Below are 17938 nucleotides of genomic sequence, written 5' to 3' on the forward strand. Positions count from 1 at the left end.
GTTACAAGAGATTAACAAAATAGATATGTGCTAAATAAATATGTGATAAATTTCTTCTGTGCAGCACAGGGAACTATATTCAATATCTTCTAATAACCTTTTATGAAAACAAATATATGTATGTATATGTGTGACTGGGACATTGTGCTGTACACCAGAAATTGACACATTGACTCTACTTCAATAAAAAAAAAAAGCAATAGAAAAAAAAGAAGAAAAAAATCAGATGTGTACTAGGCAGAAAAACCTGTCAGTGAGGAGAAACTGGCAGAAGGCAAACCATTTGGAGGTGATGCAATATTCCTGGCATGCGATAATGATGGCTTTGAATTTTAAAAATAAAATATTTTTGAAATGATAAAAGTATTTTTATTGCATTTCTTTTACTACAAGGTAGATGCAATATAGGGCACTTTTTAAAAATTGAGGTGTAACTTATGTATAGGAAATGGGCAAGTTTTAAATGTTCAGTTTAATCTGAATTTTTGCATTCATTTATACCTGTGTAATTAATCACCATCCAGATCAAGGGCTGGAACATTTCCAGCATCTTACAGATTCTCTCACATCAGTATACCTGTTTCTCCCATGCCTATCTGCCAAAAATTAGTATCTCATTTCAATCACCATAGAGTAGTTTCTGTCTATTCCTGAATTTCATGTAAATGGAATCTACAATATGTACATTTTTGCCTGGTTTCTTTCATTCGACATAATGTATTTGAGATTCACCTATGTTTTGTGAATTAGCAGTTCATTCTTTTTTGGTTTTTGTTTGTTTTTACAGTGTAGTATTTCCTTGTATAAATATATCACAAATTATCTGTCCTCCTGTTGATAGATATTGTATTGTTTCCAGCTATGAACATTTATGTACCTGTCTTTTGCTGTATATATGTGCTTAATTCTCTTAGGTAAATACCTAGGAGTGGAATTTCTAGGTCGTGGAATAAGTATGTTGAGCTTTAGTAGATACTGTTAGGCTGTTTCACAAAGTGCTTTGATCAATTTACACTCCCACAAGCATGTTTGAAAGCTCTGGTTGTTCTGTTTTCAGTCTTTTTAATTCTAGCTGTTCTGGCAGGTTTGTAATAAAAAGTAAAATAATTTTAATCCGGCATATTTCAACCCTGAGTTTTGTCAGCTCACCTCTATCCAAGGTGATAAGCAAGGAGACTGAATCTTGACATTTTGCCTCAGATGCTCCATAAGGATAATCCAACAGAAGGGGGTTTATCCAGCCTGGACCACAGCTAACCTACTGGATGACTTCTCTGGGTCTGAGTTTCCAATGTGTCAAATGAGAGTGTGTTAGACTCAGTCCCTTCCAGTGTTCTTTTTTTTTTTTTTTTTAAGTGTCCATCCTCTTTTTTGAGGTGGGGGGAAGTAATTAGGTTTATTTACTTATTTTTATTTTTTTGAATTGTTTTGGCTATTTTGGGTCATTTGAATTTCCAAATACATTTTATTGGGGGGTTTTTTGGAGGGGGAGGTACTTAGGTTTGTTTGTTTTAACGGGGGTACTGGGGATCGAACCCAGGACTTTGAAGCATGCTAAACAGGCACTCTACCACTGAGTTATATACACCCTCCCCCACCTCCAATATTCTTATCAGCTATTCCTAAATGTTCGGTTTTGTGAGAAGGACACCTGTTGTGGGTCTCTCTCTCTCTCCCTGGGAAATCCATTAAGAAAAATATTGAAATGGAGAAGGGAAAGAGTAGCATCCAGGTAAACTGTAAAACTAAAAGATGACAGAGGGATAAAAAGGCAGCCTGAAGTAGGTAGGGTTGAGGGTTTTATGACAATACTAGTCAAATGAAAATGCAAATTAAGCACTAACTGTGTTCTCCCTTCTGCATGCAGCCTGTCCAGCCCTGTTTGGCTCGGGGTCACCTCTCCCTTCACAGGCCACAGGAAGCATTTGCTGAGTGCGTGCTGTGAATGAAGCACATGGTCAGTGCTGAAGGCTGTATTCCTGCCTTTGGCAAGTGATCATACACATTCTCCTTGTTCCCCTTTTCACAGAATCTTCTATTCCCAGAAGAAGGTTTGGAAAATGAGCTGTAGAATTTGATGGTTTGTGCCTCACCCAGGATCACCCCGCTGGATATCCTGAATCAAAATCAGGCTTCTCTATCTAAACAGCACGAAGCTGAGAGTGGAGAGAGAGACTGACTGGATCAGCCCAGGCATCTCCTGGGAATCTGTGCATCCAGCTCATATCCCTGCAACCTCCTAACCATGCCAGGAGGGTGGTGGGCACTGCAGCCAGTCATTGCTGGAAAACCCTTCCCCTCAGCCTGACAATCCACAGTACAGAAGAATGTGCAGACAAGGCCCTTTCTTTGGGCATGGGGAGTGGTCTTTCCACCCTACTCAGTTTGATCTACCTGAAAATTCCTGGCTCTCTGGGCTGCCTATGTGGTTGTGAGAGCAGATCGGTGGTCTGCTACCATTTGTGTAAAAATAGTAGAAGAGTAGGAGGAATAGTACATCTATATGTTGGCATTTATTTATGGATCATAAAATATTACTGGAAAGTATATGCAAGAAACCAATAACATCAGTTTCTTGCAGGGAAGGACAACCATGTGACTGGCAGACCAGCAGAGGAGAATATTTTTTACTATGTACCCTTTTATACTTAAAAAATTTGCATCTCACGACAGTATTCAAAAACTTGAAAATGAAAAAGAAAATTCGCTGGAAAGTCCCTTTTTCTGTTGTTCCAGCACCTTGGTTTGTACCATGACCCCAAAAGTTACAAAATATGGGGGAAATGGAAAAACAAAGTCTAGCCCGTTGTATCCTGTAATCAACTACCATCAGTGTATACATCATGCTTATGATCTGTTTTCTTCAATTAGATTATATATCTCCCCTAGAACACATATTGCCTCCTCTCTGTACTCTAGCATCTAGTAGAATGTTTCAGAAAGTACATGCTTAAAATATGTTTGTTGATGAGAAAGCCCAATGCTAGAAATGTTTTAGTGAAATTGGCATACTCATGCTGAATGTAGCTAAGGACAGTATGAATTCGTGGAATCATTTTGGAAAGCAGTTTTGCAATATGTCACAAGAAATATGGAGATGTTTGTGCTGATTGGCCTGGCAATTCCCCTTTTAGGATTTTATTCTAAGAAAATAATTTTAAGGAGGAAGATTTATGTATGAGGATGTTCATGGCGTTAACAGGGTGAAACACTGGAAATTACTCAAGCAGAATGGCCAAATGAATCGTGGTACGACAACTCAGTGGGAAAACTCTACAGCTGGGCAAAATGGTGAATAAGAAACTAGCAATACTGGAAATACTTTTGATAAAAAATACAAAAATTTCTTTTACAACTTTATCTAGTGGTAAGATACGGGGAAGTGGGAAGCAACTTATGTTTTTGTTTTCTTCCTTTGTGACCCTTGATCCTTCCCAATATAGGGAACTAGCGTGAGGCAATCGTTATTTCCTGGGAGTTATAACTTTGGGATTAGAAAACAGAAACGTTAGACTGTTCTCTTTTAAGCCCAGCTGCACATTCAAGACAGAAAATATTTGGAATAATATACAGACTAAATAAAATTTTTCCAAATAGAGAAGGGGGGAGAAATCAGATGAGAGAAATCAAACTTAGAAAAGCCCTATATTGCACTGTTAGGAAGGAGAGGAGCCAGGATGTGAACCCAGGCCTTCCTGACTCCAGGAGTCCATGCTCTGACCCATGAGTACCTGAGCAAAAGTACCACTGCCTGAAGATCATGGGACTGTTAGATGCAGAACTGTGAGACAGGTTGGTCTCTGATGAGGTCCAGTGTGGAAAGCTGTCTCTAAAACATGAGGCCAGAACTGGATGGGGACCTGATTCCTTCAAATAGGCACTGATTGCAGGATGCAGCCCACGGTTCCCCAGGAATGGTCCTCACTTGGCCTTACCACCCTCATTTTCATTCACACTTATCTGCCTGCTGTCCATTATGTTAGAATATTATTGTTTCATGATGCTTTGTGATTTGTTTCAGTTTATGGCAGGGACAGATTTGTATCAATCCCTCTCTATTTATTCAGACCTCATGTGCCTTCTCCTGAGGAGTTCCTAGAGTGTAGGGCAGCATAAAGCTAGGCTTTGTCAAGCACACAAACAAGTTTGGCAAGGCCCAGTCCTGATGGATCCAGCCAGTAAAGATAAAACGAGCCACTGCATTCCTCAGTGTATTACTTACATATATAACAAAGGGAAGAATGCATCAAGGTACCAGCTGCCGGTGGTCCTTGTCCCACATGAGAAAAAGGACACTAATGAAGTAAAAGGAGCCAGATGGATGCACTGTAAGTTTTGGGAAATCTGGATACTGAGGAGACAATTTAAGACTGTAACTAAGAGGTTTTTATATTCTCAACTCTTTTGTGATGGGGGTGGGGCAGAAAGTGTACACCTCATCAGAACCTGCCTCCGGACAACCTCCCAGGAGAGATTGCCTCAAGGTCTTCCCTCATAAGTCTGTGGTTCTTTCCAGTTGTGGAAAGATCACAAAGCCTTCTGCTAAGTCTCAGATAAGTTTCAGTTCAAGCCTTTGCCTGGGAGGCCTCTGTGGATACGTGCAGAGTTGCCAGGGTGCGTGGCTGTGTGAGATGTTCCTCTACAGCTTTCTCAGGGTTAGAGGCTTTTAAACTCTGCATAAAAAGAGAAAATAAGATATGAAAACCAAGAAATCTGAATTCAATGCTAGTTCAATTCATAATTAGGATGTGACTTTAAATCCTTTACCTCGCTGGGGCTCATTTTTTAAATCCATAAAATTATGTATTTTCTGTTTGTTTGCTTTCAGGGAGGTCTGTTTCCTCTTATTAGAATGTAAATAGAAAGACAGGGATTTTGCCGACTTCGTTCACTGTTATTAGCCCTAGTACTTGGAACAGTGACAGGCACATGGCAGAGATTCAGGAAACATTTGGATGAATGAAATGAAGTACAAGATGTTTCATTGCATTTTGTTAGCATGAGCATGTGCATTCATAGCCTTAAAACCTACTTTTGGGTGCTTTGTTTTTTGCAGGAAATTCATAGAGGAGTCGCAGTAAAACGTGACTGTACCTTTCTATCAGAGGAATTCAACTTAAAAAAAAGCCTGAGCAACTCATTTAACCTCAGAGTCTATAATTACATACTGATGAGTGAAACTTGGTACCCAAATTATCTCATTCGTGCTGTCATAATAAACCCTAATGACACACACCTCTGACACATGGTTCCTTGTAAAAAAAGAATAGGGAAGACCCAGCTTGTCCACTGTTTAGTTCTACACGTGGCTCTTTCCCAGTCATCTCACTAGGCTTCATTTTTCTCTTTCTCTCAGCCAATGTATGGTGCAGAACAGAAAATAAATTGTGGGTCAGGGGATCTGCCTCCGGTTCTGATGATAGCCAGTCACTCAATTCCCCGTCCTGGGCCCCACTTTCTTCATCTTTATGTGTTTGTGTGATACACATGGTTTTCCTTAATTGCTATTTAGTGACGTTATTTTATCTTTTTCACAGATAAAGAAACCATGGCTCAAGGAGATTGACCTGCTGAAGGTCATTAATTAGTACTAAAGCCAGGTTTTCTCACTCCCAGTTCAGGTTTCCTCACCATAAAAATGAGATACCCAGAAGATCCCCAAGGCGGTGGTTACTTCCTTCTCCATGACCTCTCCATGAAGGGACAGGGACTTTTGCCTGGCTTGCTCCTTGCTCTAATCTCGGCTTCTAATACTCCGCCTGGCACATAGGAGGCCCTCAATATATATTTGTTGAACGAAAAAAACAGGTGAGTAGAGACGCGCCACAATTCGTCCTGCGATTTGCAGCAAGTCACTGCCCCTTTGTGTATTTCATCTGTCCCCCACTCTCGACCAGTCTCCTTCCCTCGCCTCGTTCGCTCCTCCGGCCACTAGACGGCCCTGTCGTAAAGGACCCCGACTGGCAGAGAACGAAGTCCTTCTTGGCCCCGTTGCGCTTCGCCTGGTCGGAGGGCGGCGCGCAAGAAACCGGAAGTGCTGGAGCCGCTGCCGCCGCCGCCGCTGCCGCCGCCGCCGCCTTTAAGTGCCGCGTTCACCGCTTCGGTTACCACCGGCGCCGTCGCGGAGGAAGCCGCTGCAGCCGGGTCGGGAGTGGAGGCGGCGCGGCATGAAGCGGCGCAGGCCCGCTTCGTAGCGCGCGTCTGGACGGTCCGGGCGGGGCCGGGGGGGAAGGTGCAGTATCCGCCCCCTCCCCTTCCCCTTCGCCCGCAAGGCCTGGGCCCCAGCCCACCCGGGCCTCTCCGCCTCTCCAAGGGGCCGCCCGGCTCGTTCTCCCGGTTAGCCCGCTCTGCGGTTTATCCGGCGCGCCGCCGTGCGCGGGCCAGAGCCGGTGGCGGGGCCCCACTTGCCGGAAGAGGAAGCCGAGGCTCTGAGATTCCGAGTCAGCCAACGTTCACTGGGCGCCCCCGGAGCGCTGGGTGCTGGCCTCCGGACCTCCACGTCCGTTATCTTAATTGAGCCTTGCTGGGGTTGGGAGCCGGGTACTGTCCGGGCTTACAGATGAGAAACGGAAGCCCACAGAGGCGAAGGGATTTGCCAAAAGTCCGATTGTGGCAGATCGGATTCGGACTGAGATTTTCTGGTTTCCCAGCTGGTGTCCTTTCTACTGTCCCACTCTAGGTCGATTCCCTCCTTGGTCACTGGCCTCTTTTCATTCTATTTCACCCAACCGGGGAAGGATAGGTACTTTCCTTTCTTTTTTCAAACCTTTCCCTTCACGCACTTTTCTTCTAAGTTTTGGCATCCCCCCCAAACCCCCTTCTCCACATTCTCTTCTGCACCTCTCCTCTTACTCATTCTAGCTTTCAAGATCTTTGCCCACTTTGTGATAATGAACCCTCAACTAGCTGTGAACCCTGACGAGTGAAATAGCTAGGCTTCAACGTGGTTTGGGGTGTTTAAGTGGACAGATTGGCTCCTGGATTAAAAACTAAGGAATGACATTTGAGTGGATCCAAATTCAAGAGTCCTGAAGCTGTTTTCTAACCCAGCATGCTCTTCTCTGAATGAAGGGCTTAATGCGTGGGAAGGTGTCTTGACATCTTACTCCATTGTTGCTGTGCTAGCACAGCTTCACCTTTCCCCTCCATTTACCACTGAGCCGTTCGCACCACATCTCTCTCCATCGCCTATTTGGGCTACGAGAGCGCAGAATTAAAACTGATAACAGAGTAACAGGTACAATCACACATCCTGCTTTTTTTTTTTTTAATTTCTTTTCTTTTACTCAGCCAGAATTTGAACTCAACACTTCCTTTTCTGGAAAAGTCACCTAGTTTGATTATTTTCAGGATATTTGTGGAAAGGAAAGAAGCAAAAATATGATGCAATGAAAATGGATAGTACATACTTTATCTTGTGAAAATCTTGTTATTAACTGCAAGTGCTCTTTCCACAAAAATGGCCTGTTCTATAATTCTTCCTGGTTATTCTACTGAATCTATTATGTCTCCAACCAGCTTGATATGTATTCTGTAAAGTAATACAAATGTATTATTATGTAAAAGGCAGAAGAACAGGACTAGGCACATAGAAATAAATTATGTTAATCATCTGTCGTTTTTGAGGATTTGCAATAGCCACTGAGTAACCTCACATCTGTATGCCTTTTATATTTTTTAAAGTTCTTCCATAATTTTCCTTTTAACGTTTGTCGATGTCAGGATTTACACTGCTGTTCGGATATTCTTTTGAGTAAATTGGGTTATACATTTCTGAAATAAAATTATAATTTTCATAACAAAAATGCAGATACAAAATAATTCAGGGATTATACCAGAAAAAAATATTTATGCATCAGTTTTAAATACTGCTTGAGACTTTAGGTTTAATTTTTTTTTTTTTTGGCCACATATGATCCATTTTAATAATGATCAACAGCCTTATATCGTATTTCATTATCCTGGTGAGCAGGATTGGATGGTGAGAAAAGGAAAGACTCCTGTGAGAAGAGAGCAGGATGAGCAGAGGGATCTATGCTTGAAGTTGAGTCACTTGAAAAAGATCTCTTTGAATGTGGAAGAGATCTGAGCAGATGAAAATACAATCAGGTAGGCACCACGGAAGGTCCCAAAGTGAAGAGATAGGTGGGGCAGTGAAACATGCATGGTGCTGAGAATGGGTGATGACCTGTTTTATAATTTTTGAAATTGGACAACTTGGGTCGCATATTTTGAGAATGCATTTGTGCATAAGGTGTTACGGAAATCTGGAACTTAAATCATTTGGTTACCCATTTGTGTAAATTACTAAAATTATATAGTATCAGGTCTATCCTAGGAAATGCAGGACATACATTTACCATAAAACAGAGAATAGTAGTGTTATTTGAACTGTACAATTTGTGTATGTATGTAGAGAGAGAAATAGTCCAGAGACCTAATACAATTTAGGAATACCAGATAATTTTGCTTATACGCAAGCTAATGCAACTTTTATGGAGGAGAGATGTCACGTTAATGATGACTCAAGAATCTGGGCAGTAAGCTTGGGAGGTCTGTGGGCTGAGCTTCTCTGTTTTATCCCTCTAGACCGATTGTTTCCAGCAGTGGTTTGGAGATGATTTTAACACAAGGGAAGTTGAGAAAAATAAGCCCAATTTATATCTCTTCTCTTACCTGCCCCTCACTCTGTTAGGAATCAAAGTAGATCCACTGACATATTTGATAGAAACCGACCTCCACCAGCTTTTAGATCAGCAAACGACTATTATCATATACTGCTACTTACTATCAGTGTACTGAGTACCAGTTGAGCTAAATGACTTCTTCTCTTTTGAGCTGTTTGGGTTCAATCATTGGCGGTAAATGCCCAGTTGTAATAATATTACAAGTTGTATACTTATGGAAGTCCTGAATGGGTTTTCTGGCTGCTCTTGCTATTGTTACATTGGAAATGGTAGTGTAGTTCACTGTAGCTTGAAAAAAGACACAGTATCCAGGCCACACAGTTCTGTTCATTTTATATGCTGTACAGCACAGTGATGGACTAATTCACAACCCACACCTGCTAATTACTTTTTCTCTGTGGTTGGTAGTTACCATGAACTCTGTCAACTTGTGAAACTAAGCTTTAAAAAAGACATCATGTTAAATATTCAGCCATGTATTGATTTTTGTTGTAGCAGTAGTTAATAATTGTCTGAATTGGTTACACAAATGCAATCTAGTTTAATCTTCCAAGTCCACATGTTTTTGACATTTATTAGTTCAAAAAGAGCAAGTTGCCCTAGAATTTCTGTTCATGTTGTTCCTTTTTGGTAGTGTTATGAATAATGCATGTCAGAATACCAGACAGTGGCTTATGATAACACTTCTTGTTGTTTTCTCTGACACTTTGCACCTGTTACATTTAAATATTAAAATAGATAAAGGAAAAATAATCCTCTTCTGGATTTGCAAAATGAAAGAAACATGATTAGTAGATGAAATATTAACACTGTTTTGGAGTTGAACGCATAAACTGAGTTCAGACTTTTATCAAAATATTGATAGTACAAACATTAAATGCTTTCTGCATAAACCGCTTCACCTAAAGCCACTTGAAGATGGTATCTTTTTTTCCCTCTCACTTAATCATGAGAATAAAAGTTGTATACTCTGTAATAATAGTCACATAGATTCCTTATAGTGTAGAGCTACCACAAGGGATCATCAGAAAGTAATGATTTCTAGGGAGAAACTAACGACAAGAGAAAAATGTAGCAGCCAGTTAGGTCTTTTGTTGTTTTGGAGTCCCACTTAAAAGGAAACAGTATTTATATTATCTTGGGTAAGTGACCTAGGAAGATTATTACAAGTACATTGTTTGCAACAATTTTATTACCGTTCTAATTCGCCATGATTATTTCTGTTAGCTGACGAAGTCCACGTTTATCAGATGTGCTACTTTTTTAAAGTGCAAAAACACTTAACTCCCTTGGCATACTTAGCTTCAGTATTGACAAACTCGTGGAAGGAGCATAGCAGCCAACTGGCATGTGGCCTGTTTCCTTCCAGGGTGGGAAAGAAAAAAGAATTTTGGCAAGAGATACCTAAGGAGAGCCTCCTATGAAAGTTACCAAAGGGGTTTATAGTCACTGTGAAATGGACATGACCTCAATTAAAAAAAAAAAAAATCTCACTTTTGAAATGAACACACAAGGGGGAGTTATTGCCTTACTAGGTTTCATTGCAACTACTGAAAAGCATTTTTTTCTTTCCTTTTTTTGGTGGGAGGGCCCTGTCAGACTGTCATTCTGATTCATATGAGAAGGCAGACCTGTGAACTTCATGTGCCTTCTTTTTCTAGGAAAATGCAACATGGCAGCAGCGATGGAAACAGAACAGCTGGGTGTTGAGATCTTTGAAACTGCAGAGTGTGAGGAGAATGTTGAATCACAGGATCAGCCTAAATTGGAGCCATTTTATGTTGAGCGATATTCCTGGAGTCAGCTTAAAAAGCTCCTTGCTGATACCAGAAAATATCATGGCTACATGATGGCTAAGGCACCTCATGATTTTATGTTTGTAAAGAGGAATGATCCAGATGGGCCGCATTCAGACAGAATCTATTACCTTGGTGAGTATGAAGTCATGGTTTCTGAAAAGAAATGCTTTCTTAATTCAAACTTAGAGGCTAGATGCAATTGGCACTCAAATTTTGGTGAATAAATTAATGAATCAGTAATGGTTCCATTAAAGGAAAAAAAGCTGATTTGAAGAACTTCAGTTTTAGTGCTGTTTTATTTGTTTTGTCCCATTATATTTTTACCTCCAGGTAACAAATGATGGATTGATCATGATCTTACTTTCAAAGTCAAAGTTAGAGGTGCTAGATATTGCTTCTTCCTAAAGCTAGTTCAAAATGCCTTCCTGTAGGAATCAGGTTAGGAACATAATAAAACCAGTAGTTTGTTCCCACGCTTAACAATTGCATCTCATTTTTTTTTTTTTAAACCAAGGCTGTTCTTGGTCTCTTCTTCCTGAGCCCATTCACTCCAGATTTAAGATTTGTCTTAATTAAATATATTACATCACTGATTGACTTCTTTTTCTGATTCACTTGTTTATGTACCTTAAATGCTTTATTAAGATGTCACAGTAAAAGGTAATAAAGGTAATAAAAAAGGTTATAAATATTTAGCAACTACCTTGCCTAGGCACAGCTTAGGATTGAAAGAAATGACTAAGCTAGCATGTATATGGATATAAAGCAGTGAATAAAGAGCCAGTCTTGAAATCAGAAGACCTGGGCTCAGTCCATGGGTACCTTATTTACCCTGTGGGTCTCAAGTTTCCTTATGTATCAAATGAGGATTAATATCTATCTCAGAGGATTGTTGTAAGTACTAAACATTTTACATGAAAACACTTCCAAACTCAAATGTTAATAAACTCAATGCTGTGTTTGTATAACCAAACCAAGTTTTACTATGGTTAGTTTGAAGAAGGAAACCTAGAAAGGGAAAGAAAAAGAAAACAATTTTTAGACCCCATTCCCATCACCCAAGCAACTGTCACATTGCAATATTATTTTTAGGATTTGAAATAATAGTTGTACGTTACAGTACACTGCCTGTCATTCACCAGCTGGTAATTATTATTTGTATTATTATTAGCTTAAATCTCAAGAGCCTATTCCTTGTTGCTCATTGAATACATATTTATTGAGAGATTTATTGATGCTAAAATATTTAGATAAGTCATTTGAGTAGATTATATATATACATATATATATATACACACACACACATATATTTATATATATATATATTTCTCAAGAAACTTATGTTAAGGCTTTTAAGGAGGTAAAAAAATCAAATTTTCCTCGGATTGGAGAAGCGGTATAGGAAAAGCCCATCTACTTATTTTCCTCCCCACTTGGGGAAAAAAAAAAAAGAAAGAAATGAAAGGGAAGCCCATCCATAATTGTTAATTCAGGCAGTGGTTGGAAGAGAGTTTGAGCATAATTAGGGGGGAAAACCTTATATTTAGTATAATGTTTTAAAATTATAGCCGTACCATCCATAATTCTTATCTGTAAACAACTCTTTCATGAAATGCTTATGTTGCTATTAAACCTGCTTAAAGAAGGGAGTTTCTCTCCACATACAGTAGTTGAAGTAGAATCATAAGCCCATAAATCTTAGAGCTTCCTTCCTGTAGTCAGGCTATTTTATTTTCCTAACTCGGAGCCTGAAGGGAATGAATGTCTGGTTGGTAGAGTGAGGAAGAAAAGGATGTGAGAGGGATGGGAACCCTGGAGGAACTGTGTCCCGACTGGAATCCCATGGCTGGGGCTTTGATGGGGAAGGAAGGGCTGAGTAGCCAGAGGCGTGTATGAGGGCACTGACCTTCTAAAGTGCCTTTATTAAGTTTTTAAAAATAGGTTTCCTCCCCTCCTCCAAAGCTGTTTCATGTGTTTTTTTTTTAAAGAGATATTCTCTTCGTAAGTCTACATCAGTAATTATACGTTCATTTTCTAGCAACTCCAGAATATTCCATTATGTAATTGTGCCATATTTTACTTAACTAGGCCTCTAATAATGGGCATTTAGGTTTTTCTGTTTTGTTATTACAAAACAAGAGACAGAGAATCTCACTTCTAGATCGTTTTGTCTGTGTGTGACTTTTCTTCTAAGAGTAATTCCAAAGAGTGGAATTACTGAGTCAAAAGGTGTGTCTATTCTGATAATGATATTGTTGATACTGTCAAGTTCCCCCTCCAATGAGACTATAGAGTTTACATCCCTATCAGCGTTGTCTCAGGGTATCTGTTTCTCCACCCTTGAACCAATAGTGAGTAATCAACCTTTCTCTTTCTCAGTCTGATTGGTGAACATTAGTCCATCTTTGTACTTTTTAAAAAATTATTATTTTTTTAAATTGAGGTATAGTTGACATTTAACATTATATTAGTTTCATGTGTGCAACTCAATGGTTCAGTATTCGTACACATTGTTAAATGAACACCGCAGTAAATCCAGTTAACATCTGTCACCACACACAGTTAATAAAAAAAGTTTTTCTCTGATGAGAACTTTTAAGATTTATTTTCTTAGCGACTTTCAAATATGCAGTACAGTATTGTTAATTATAGTCATTCATGCTGTACATTAATCCCCATATTTCATTGTAGTTTTAATTTGTATTTCTCTTATGAGCGAGGTTGAGCATCTCACATATTTACAAGACACTTGTATTTCCTTTTCTATGACTGATCTGTTTGTAATCATTGTCTGTTTTTTTATTGGGTTGGGCATGCTCTTCTTTTTGACCTAAAGCATTTTTTTGTACAATAAGGGAATTAACCCATTGTAGTATTTTCCCCTGAAATTTAATTTGACTTTTGCCTTTAGTGCATTTGCCATGTAGAAATTTGTGATTTTTTGTTTTTGCTAGTTAAATTTTTCCTTTTATGTAGTTTTGCATCATATCTTGAAAGGCTTTCTCAACTCCAAATTATATGTTTTGCAATCTTTACATACTTCATTGTGTTTTTTAAAATCTTTATATAATTTGGACTTTGTTTTGTTCCGTTGATCTGTCAAATCAAGTGCTAATACTATGTTGTTGCTATTATTATTATCATAGCTTTAGATGTTTTACTGCTTGATAGTACTAGTCACCCTTCATCACTCTTTTTCATACTTCTCTGGAGTATTTTTGTTTGCTTGTTTTCCTGTGAGAATGTAAAAAGTAACTCGTAAAGCTCTTTACTCCCAATCCTATTTATACTGTTTTAGGATTATGTTATATCTATAGATGAAGGTAGGGAAAATTGTCAGTCTTTAAAATGTTGAGCTTTTCAAGGAAGTTGTATGCCATTTCATTTGCTCAAGTCTTTTCTACCTGTCTGAATTTTAAAATTTTTTCCATATGAATCCATTGTTTCAAAATTTTTAATGGACCTCGGACACCAGTAAATACCTGTGTGTCATCAGGAAAGAAACAATGAGAAAAGCCCGTTTTGTTTTTATGCAGAACTGGGGTGTGTGTTCGTAGACTGCCTTGGGAATTCTTACTGATAATGGTTGAAGCCAAGGAAGGCATTATGGAGCAGGGAGCAGTTTCAAGAGGGGCAGCTGAAGTGATTGTGGGGAATGGCTCTCATTTGAGGCTAGAAGAGAACCAGCTTTTTCGTATTTGCAGGCTGAAGGCTCTTAGAAGGAGAAGGCTTAAGGAGGCTGTGATCACATTTTGTAAAATCATTAATGATATTGGTAGGTGACTACAGTCTTAAGAATTCTGTAACAAATTTACCCTGGAACATACAAAATAGATTTAAGGCAAAATCAAGTACTGAAGTAAATGTCAGTTGATACCTAACTTTTTACCCGAAAAGCCAACAAAAACTAAAAAATCCTTAAGAAATGTTTAGGAAAATAAAGGGATAAAGAAGCTGTGGATGTGTGGGAGCTCATCCCCAACTTTTGCAGGGATTAGGATGGAAATTAACCATGCCCTTCCACAGACTACTTTCACGGCCATTATCAGGACCACTAGGCTGAGGATTTGTTCCTCTCAAGACAGGTTTTGTCCTTCCTGTGTGACTTATTTTCTCCTTCCTTCACTGTCCCCTAGCTTTTTTGGAAGTGATACCTTTCTGGTACCTTTTAGGGTTGAAGGGTTTTCTTTGGTTCACATCTTGATAACCATGCTGTATTTTTCTTACTTCTTTTTTTCTCGTATGTAGTTCATTCTCCACTGCTGTGATCTTCCCATTCAATTATTGTATGATTTCACAGAATAGACCTATCTTCTACGTAGCATAGATCTCTCTCTTTCACAATTCCTAACAATAAAGGATAAAGATACTTTTAGCAAATCAAGTATCATCAGATTGTGTTGTTTTAATATGAGTATACTTTCATTTGAAATGTATTAGTGATTACAGTTATAGAACATTTTTAGTTCAGTTATAAATTCGATTAGACCTGTGTATATTTCTAAATAGGTACTTTAAATGATTCAGAAAAAGAAGCAGTTTAATAATCTGAAGTTGTCATAAAGCACCCCCATTTGGAATCTAATGAGTCTATTGTCAACTTATAAGACATAATTTTCAAAAAAAAACTAAAAATGACACTTGTCACTACATCATTTTTTACACTTTTATGTTTTGAGAGGGACTAAAATTTGAATATTAAAAGGAAATCTTAGGATTTTTCTGTGAAGCCTGGGTTTTATTGAAGAAAATTACCATGGTATGTGGCGTGTGCATCTCCTTGTTAACATTCATTGTTAAGTCCTATAGAGTGCAAAATTTTGCAGCATATAGAAGGTGTTATGTACTTACTGCTATGGTTGTAATAGATTGCTAGTTTTAAAAAATAACAAAGTGATTTTTTTCTTTTAAAGCTATGTCTGGTGAGAACAGAGAAAATACACTCTTTTATTCTGAAATTCCCAAAACCATCAACAGAGCAGCAGTCTTAATGCTCTCTTGGAAGCCTCTTTTGGATCTTTTTCAGGTGGGATTAAACATTGTTATTCCTGACTTGGTATAAGTTTTTAGATGTTTCATTTATTTAGAGGCAGAAATTCAGTTGGGGTTTTATATTTAAAGCAGATATGAGTCAAAAGGAATTAAAACATTTTAATGATTTTGCATGTATGACCCTTAAATTTCATTTAGTTGTCAATATCTGAAGCTAAGAGATATTACAATTCAGATTTTTTTTTGAAAACTGCCTTCTTCCTGTTGAACCACCTTTCCCTTTTACAAACTTGCTAGTTATGTAGTTCTCACATTTTGTAGTTATTCACATAAAAGAAGTAATATATTTTCAGGAAGCTTTTTATTTAAATCTTTAAATTGGATTTGTAGTTCTAATATTTAGTAACAGCACTAACATAAGGGTTAAATAAAGATACAAAGTTCTGTTTTTGTTTCTAAATAGTATAATTCAATTTATGTAAAATTAAAAGTTAGGGTTTTTTTTGTTTCTTCTTCAATATTTTGTCTTTAGACAAAATGTAAATAATTGAAAACATCCCAAGAACAAGATGACAGTTGGGGTGTGATTGTTTGCTTTTTTGGTTCTCATTTATTATTTTTACATTGAGTACTACTGAACAGCATGTTTGGGCTAAATGAACTAAAATGTGATATTTGTCCTAATTAAAAAAAAGTAACTTCCATGACAACTAATCATTTTGACTGTGACCGTCAAAATCGTGGATGTTTTTTACATAGACTTGTGACTTTTCTTTAAAACAAAAATTCTTTATTCTAAGAACAGTGTGTCGAACTGAAATAATGGCAGTTTTCTTATGGTATAGTTTGCAAATTAGTGAGTCAAATTTTTTTTTAAGCTTTTATTATGGAAAATTTCAAACCATACAGAAATAGAATCACATGTAAACAAGTTTCAACAATTATCAAATCTTGGCCATTGGTGTTTCATTGTAGCCTTGCCAGTTCCCCCTCATAGTCGCTACCGCCACTTCTCTGATTATTTTGATCCATTGACAGTTATTCTTAATGTACGAACTGTCTTAATTTTGGTTGATGGAAGCCCCTTCAACTCGACAAATCCTTTTGACATGACCGTGGTACTAGTTGATAGCTCTCTTGCTCTCTGGTACAATGAAGATGTTTCATGACGATCTTTCATGACGATCTTTCACATGACTTATCCCGCGCTTGAAATCAGCCATTTCTCTAAGGGGCCCTGGTTCCTGTACGGGGAATTGGCATTAAGATATCATGATCTGCGTACTAGAGATGCTCATTATTACTGGGTTGGTAGTTGTTTCTAGGTCTTTACTCATTTATCCTGCATAAGAATCTCAGCATGCTTGCCTCAGCAGCACATACACTAAAACTGGAACGATACAAAGAAGATTAGTATAAGTGTGTGTGTTTTCCCACAGACTCTTCAACACAGTATGTGGTCACACATTTGGATTTTTTGCCAATCTGATAGATGGAAATGGTATCCCAGTTTAGTTTAATTTGCATTTCTGCTATAGGCAAAGTTGATCATCTTTTTATATAGTTAAAGGCTATTTGCATTTCTTTCTCTGTAAATTGTTTATTGATATCTCTAATGCATCTTTCTGTGGGGTGATTGGTCTTTTTCTTCATTTTTAGGAGTCTTTTATATACTGGAGAAATTAACCCTTTGTCTGTGATATAGTTTGCAAATATTTTCCCAAGGTTATCATTTGTGTTTTTACTTTCTTTGTGGTGTATGTGAGTACCACTTGAAAGATTTTTGTGTAATAAAATTTATCAGCCTTTTTTGGTATTGCTTCTAGAATTTGTGTCTTCTGTCTTAGGACAGTTTTCCTACACCCAACTTATAAAACAATTTACCCATGTTTTCTTCTAGTGCTTTTTGTGGTTTCATTTTTTAAAGCTTTATTGAGAGAGAATTGACGTATAATAAATTGCAAACATTAAAGTGTACAATTTAACAGATTTGGACATACACATTTATCTGTGAAATCATGACCTCAGTCATTACCCCCCAGAGTTTCCTTGTACCCTTATTCATTCCCCGCTACCCACCCACCTCCAGGCAGCAATCAAACCAGTCTTGCACAGTCTCTCACAAGATTTCTCTCTTCAGTATTTCATATTTTTTATTCTATTGTAAATGGTTTTGTTTTCTAATTTCAGCTTCTGGTTGGTGTTCATTGCTAGTATTTAGAAATACAGTTGGTTTTGTATATTGATCTTATATCCTGCAACCTTGCTTAAACTCGTTTATTAATTCCACTAGGTTTTTTAATAGCTTCCATTGGGTTTTTCCATACAAACGGTCATATTGTCTGCAAACACTGACAGTCTGACTTCATCCTTTCCAATATACTTGCCTTTTGTCTCTTTTTCTTGCCTCATTGTACTGGCAAACTCTTCCAGTACGATGCTGAATAGAAGTCATGACAG

At 38.1% G+C, this 17938-nt stretch overlaps 1 protein-coding gene across 4 annotated transcripts in view; it reads left to right on the forward strand.

The window, feature by feature from the left end:
• The first annotated feature begins 5819 nt into the window (after positions 1–5819).
• The window catches only part of DPP8 (dipeptidyl peptidase 8), a 44817-nt gene continuing 32698 nt past the window's right edge, over positions 5820–17938 (forward strand). For 2 of the 4 annotated variants that reach the window (XM_072962212.1, XM_072962214.1), the window contains exons 1-4: positions 5820–6232; positions 7973–8109; positions 10349–10618; positions 15400–15512. In XM_072962212.1, coding sequence (XP_072818313.1) covers positions 8073–8109; positions 10349–10618; positions 15400–15512 — 420 coding nt within the window. In that variant the 5' untranslated portion in view covers positions 5820–6232; positions 7973–8072. Of the gene's footprint in view, positions 6233–6293; positions 7238–7972; positions 8110–10348; positions 10619–15399; positions 15513–17938 lie in introns of those variants that run through there. The other 2 variants (XM_015243855.3, XM_072962213.1) reach the window with 2 other exon arrangements.

The sequence above is a fragment of the Vicugna pacos genome, chromosome 6 (assembly GCF_048564905.1).
Source record: "Vicugna pacos chromosome 6, VicPac4, whole genome shotgun sequence".
Classification (NCBI taxonomy): domain Eukaryota; kingdom Metazoa; phylum Chordata; class Mammalia; order Artiodactyla; family Camelidae; genus Vicugna; species Vicugna pacos.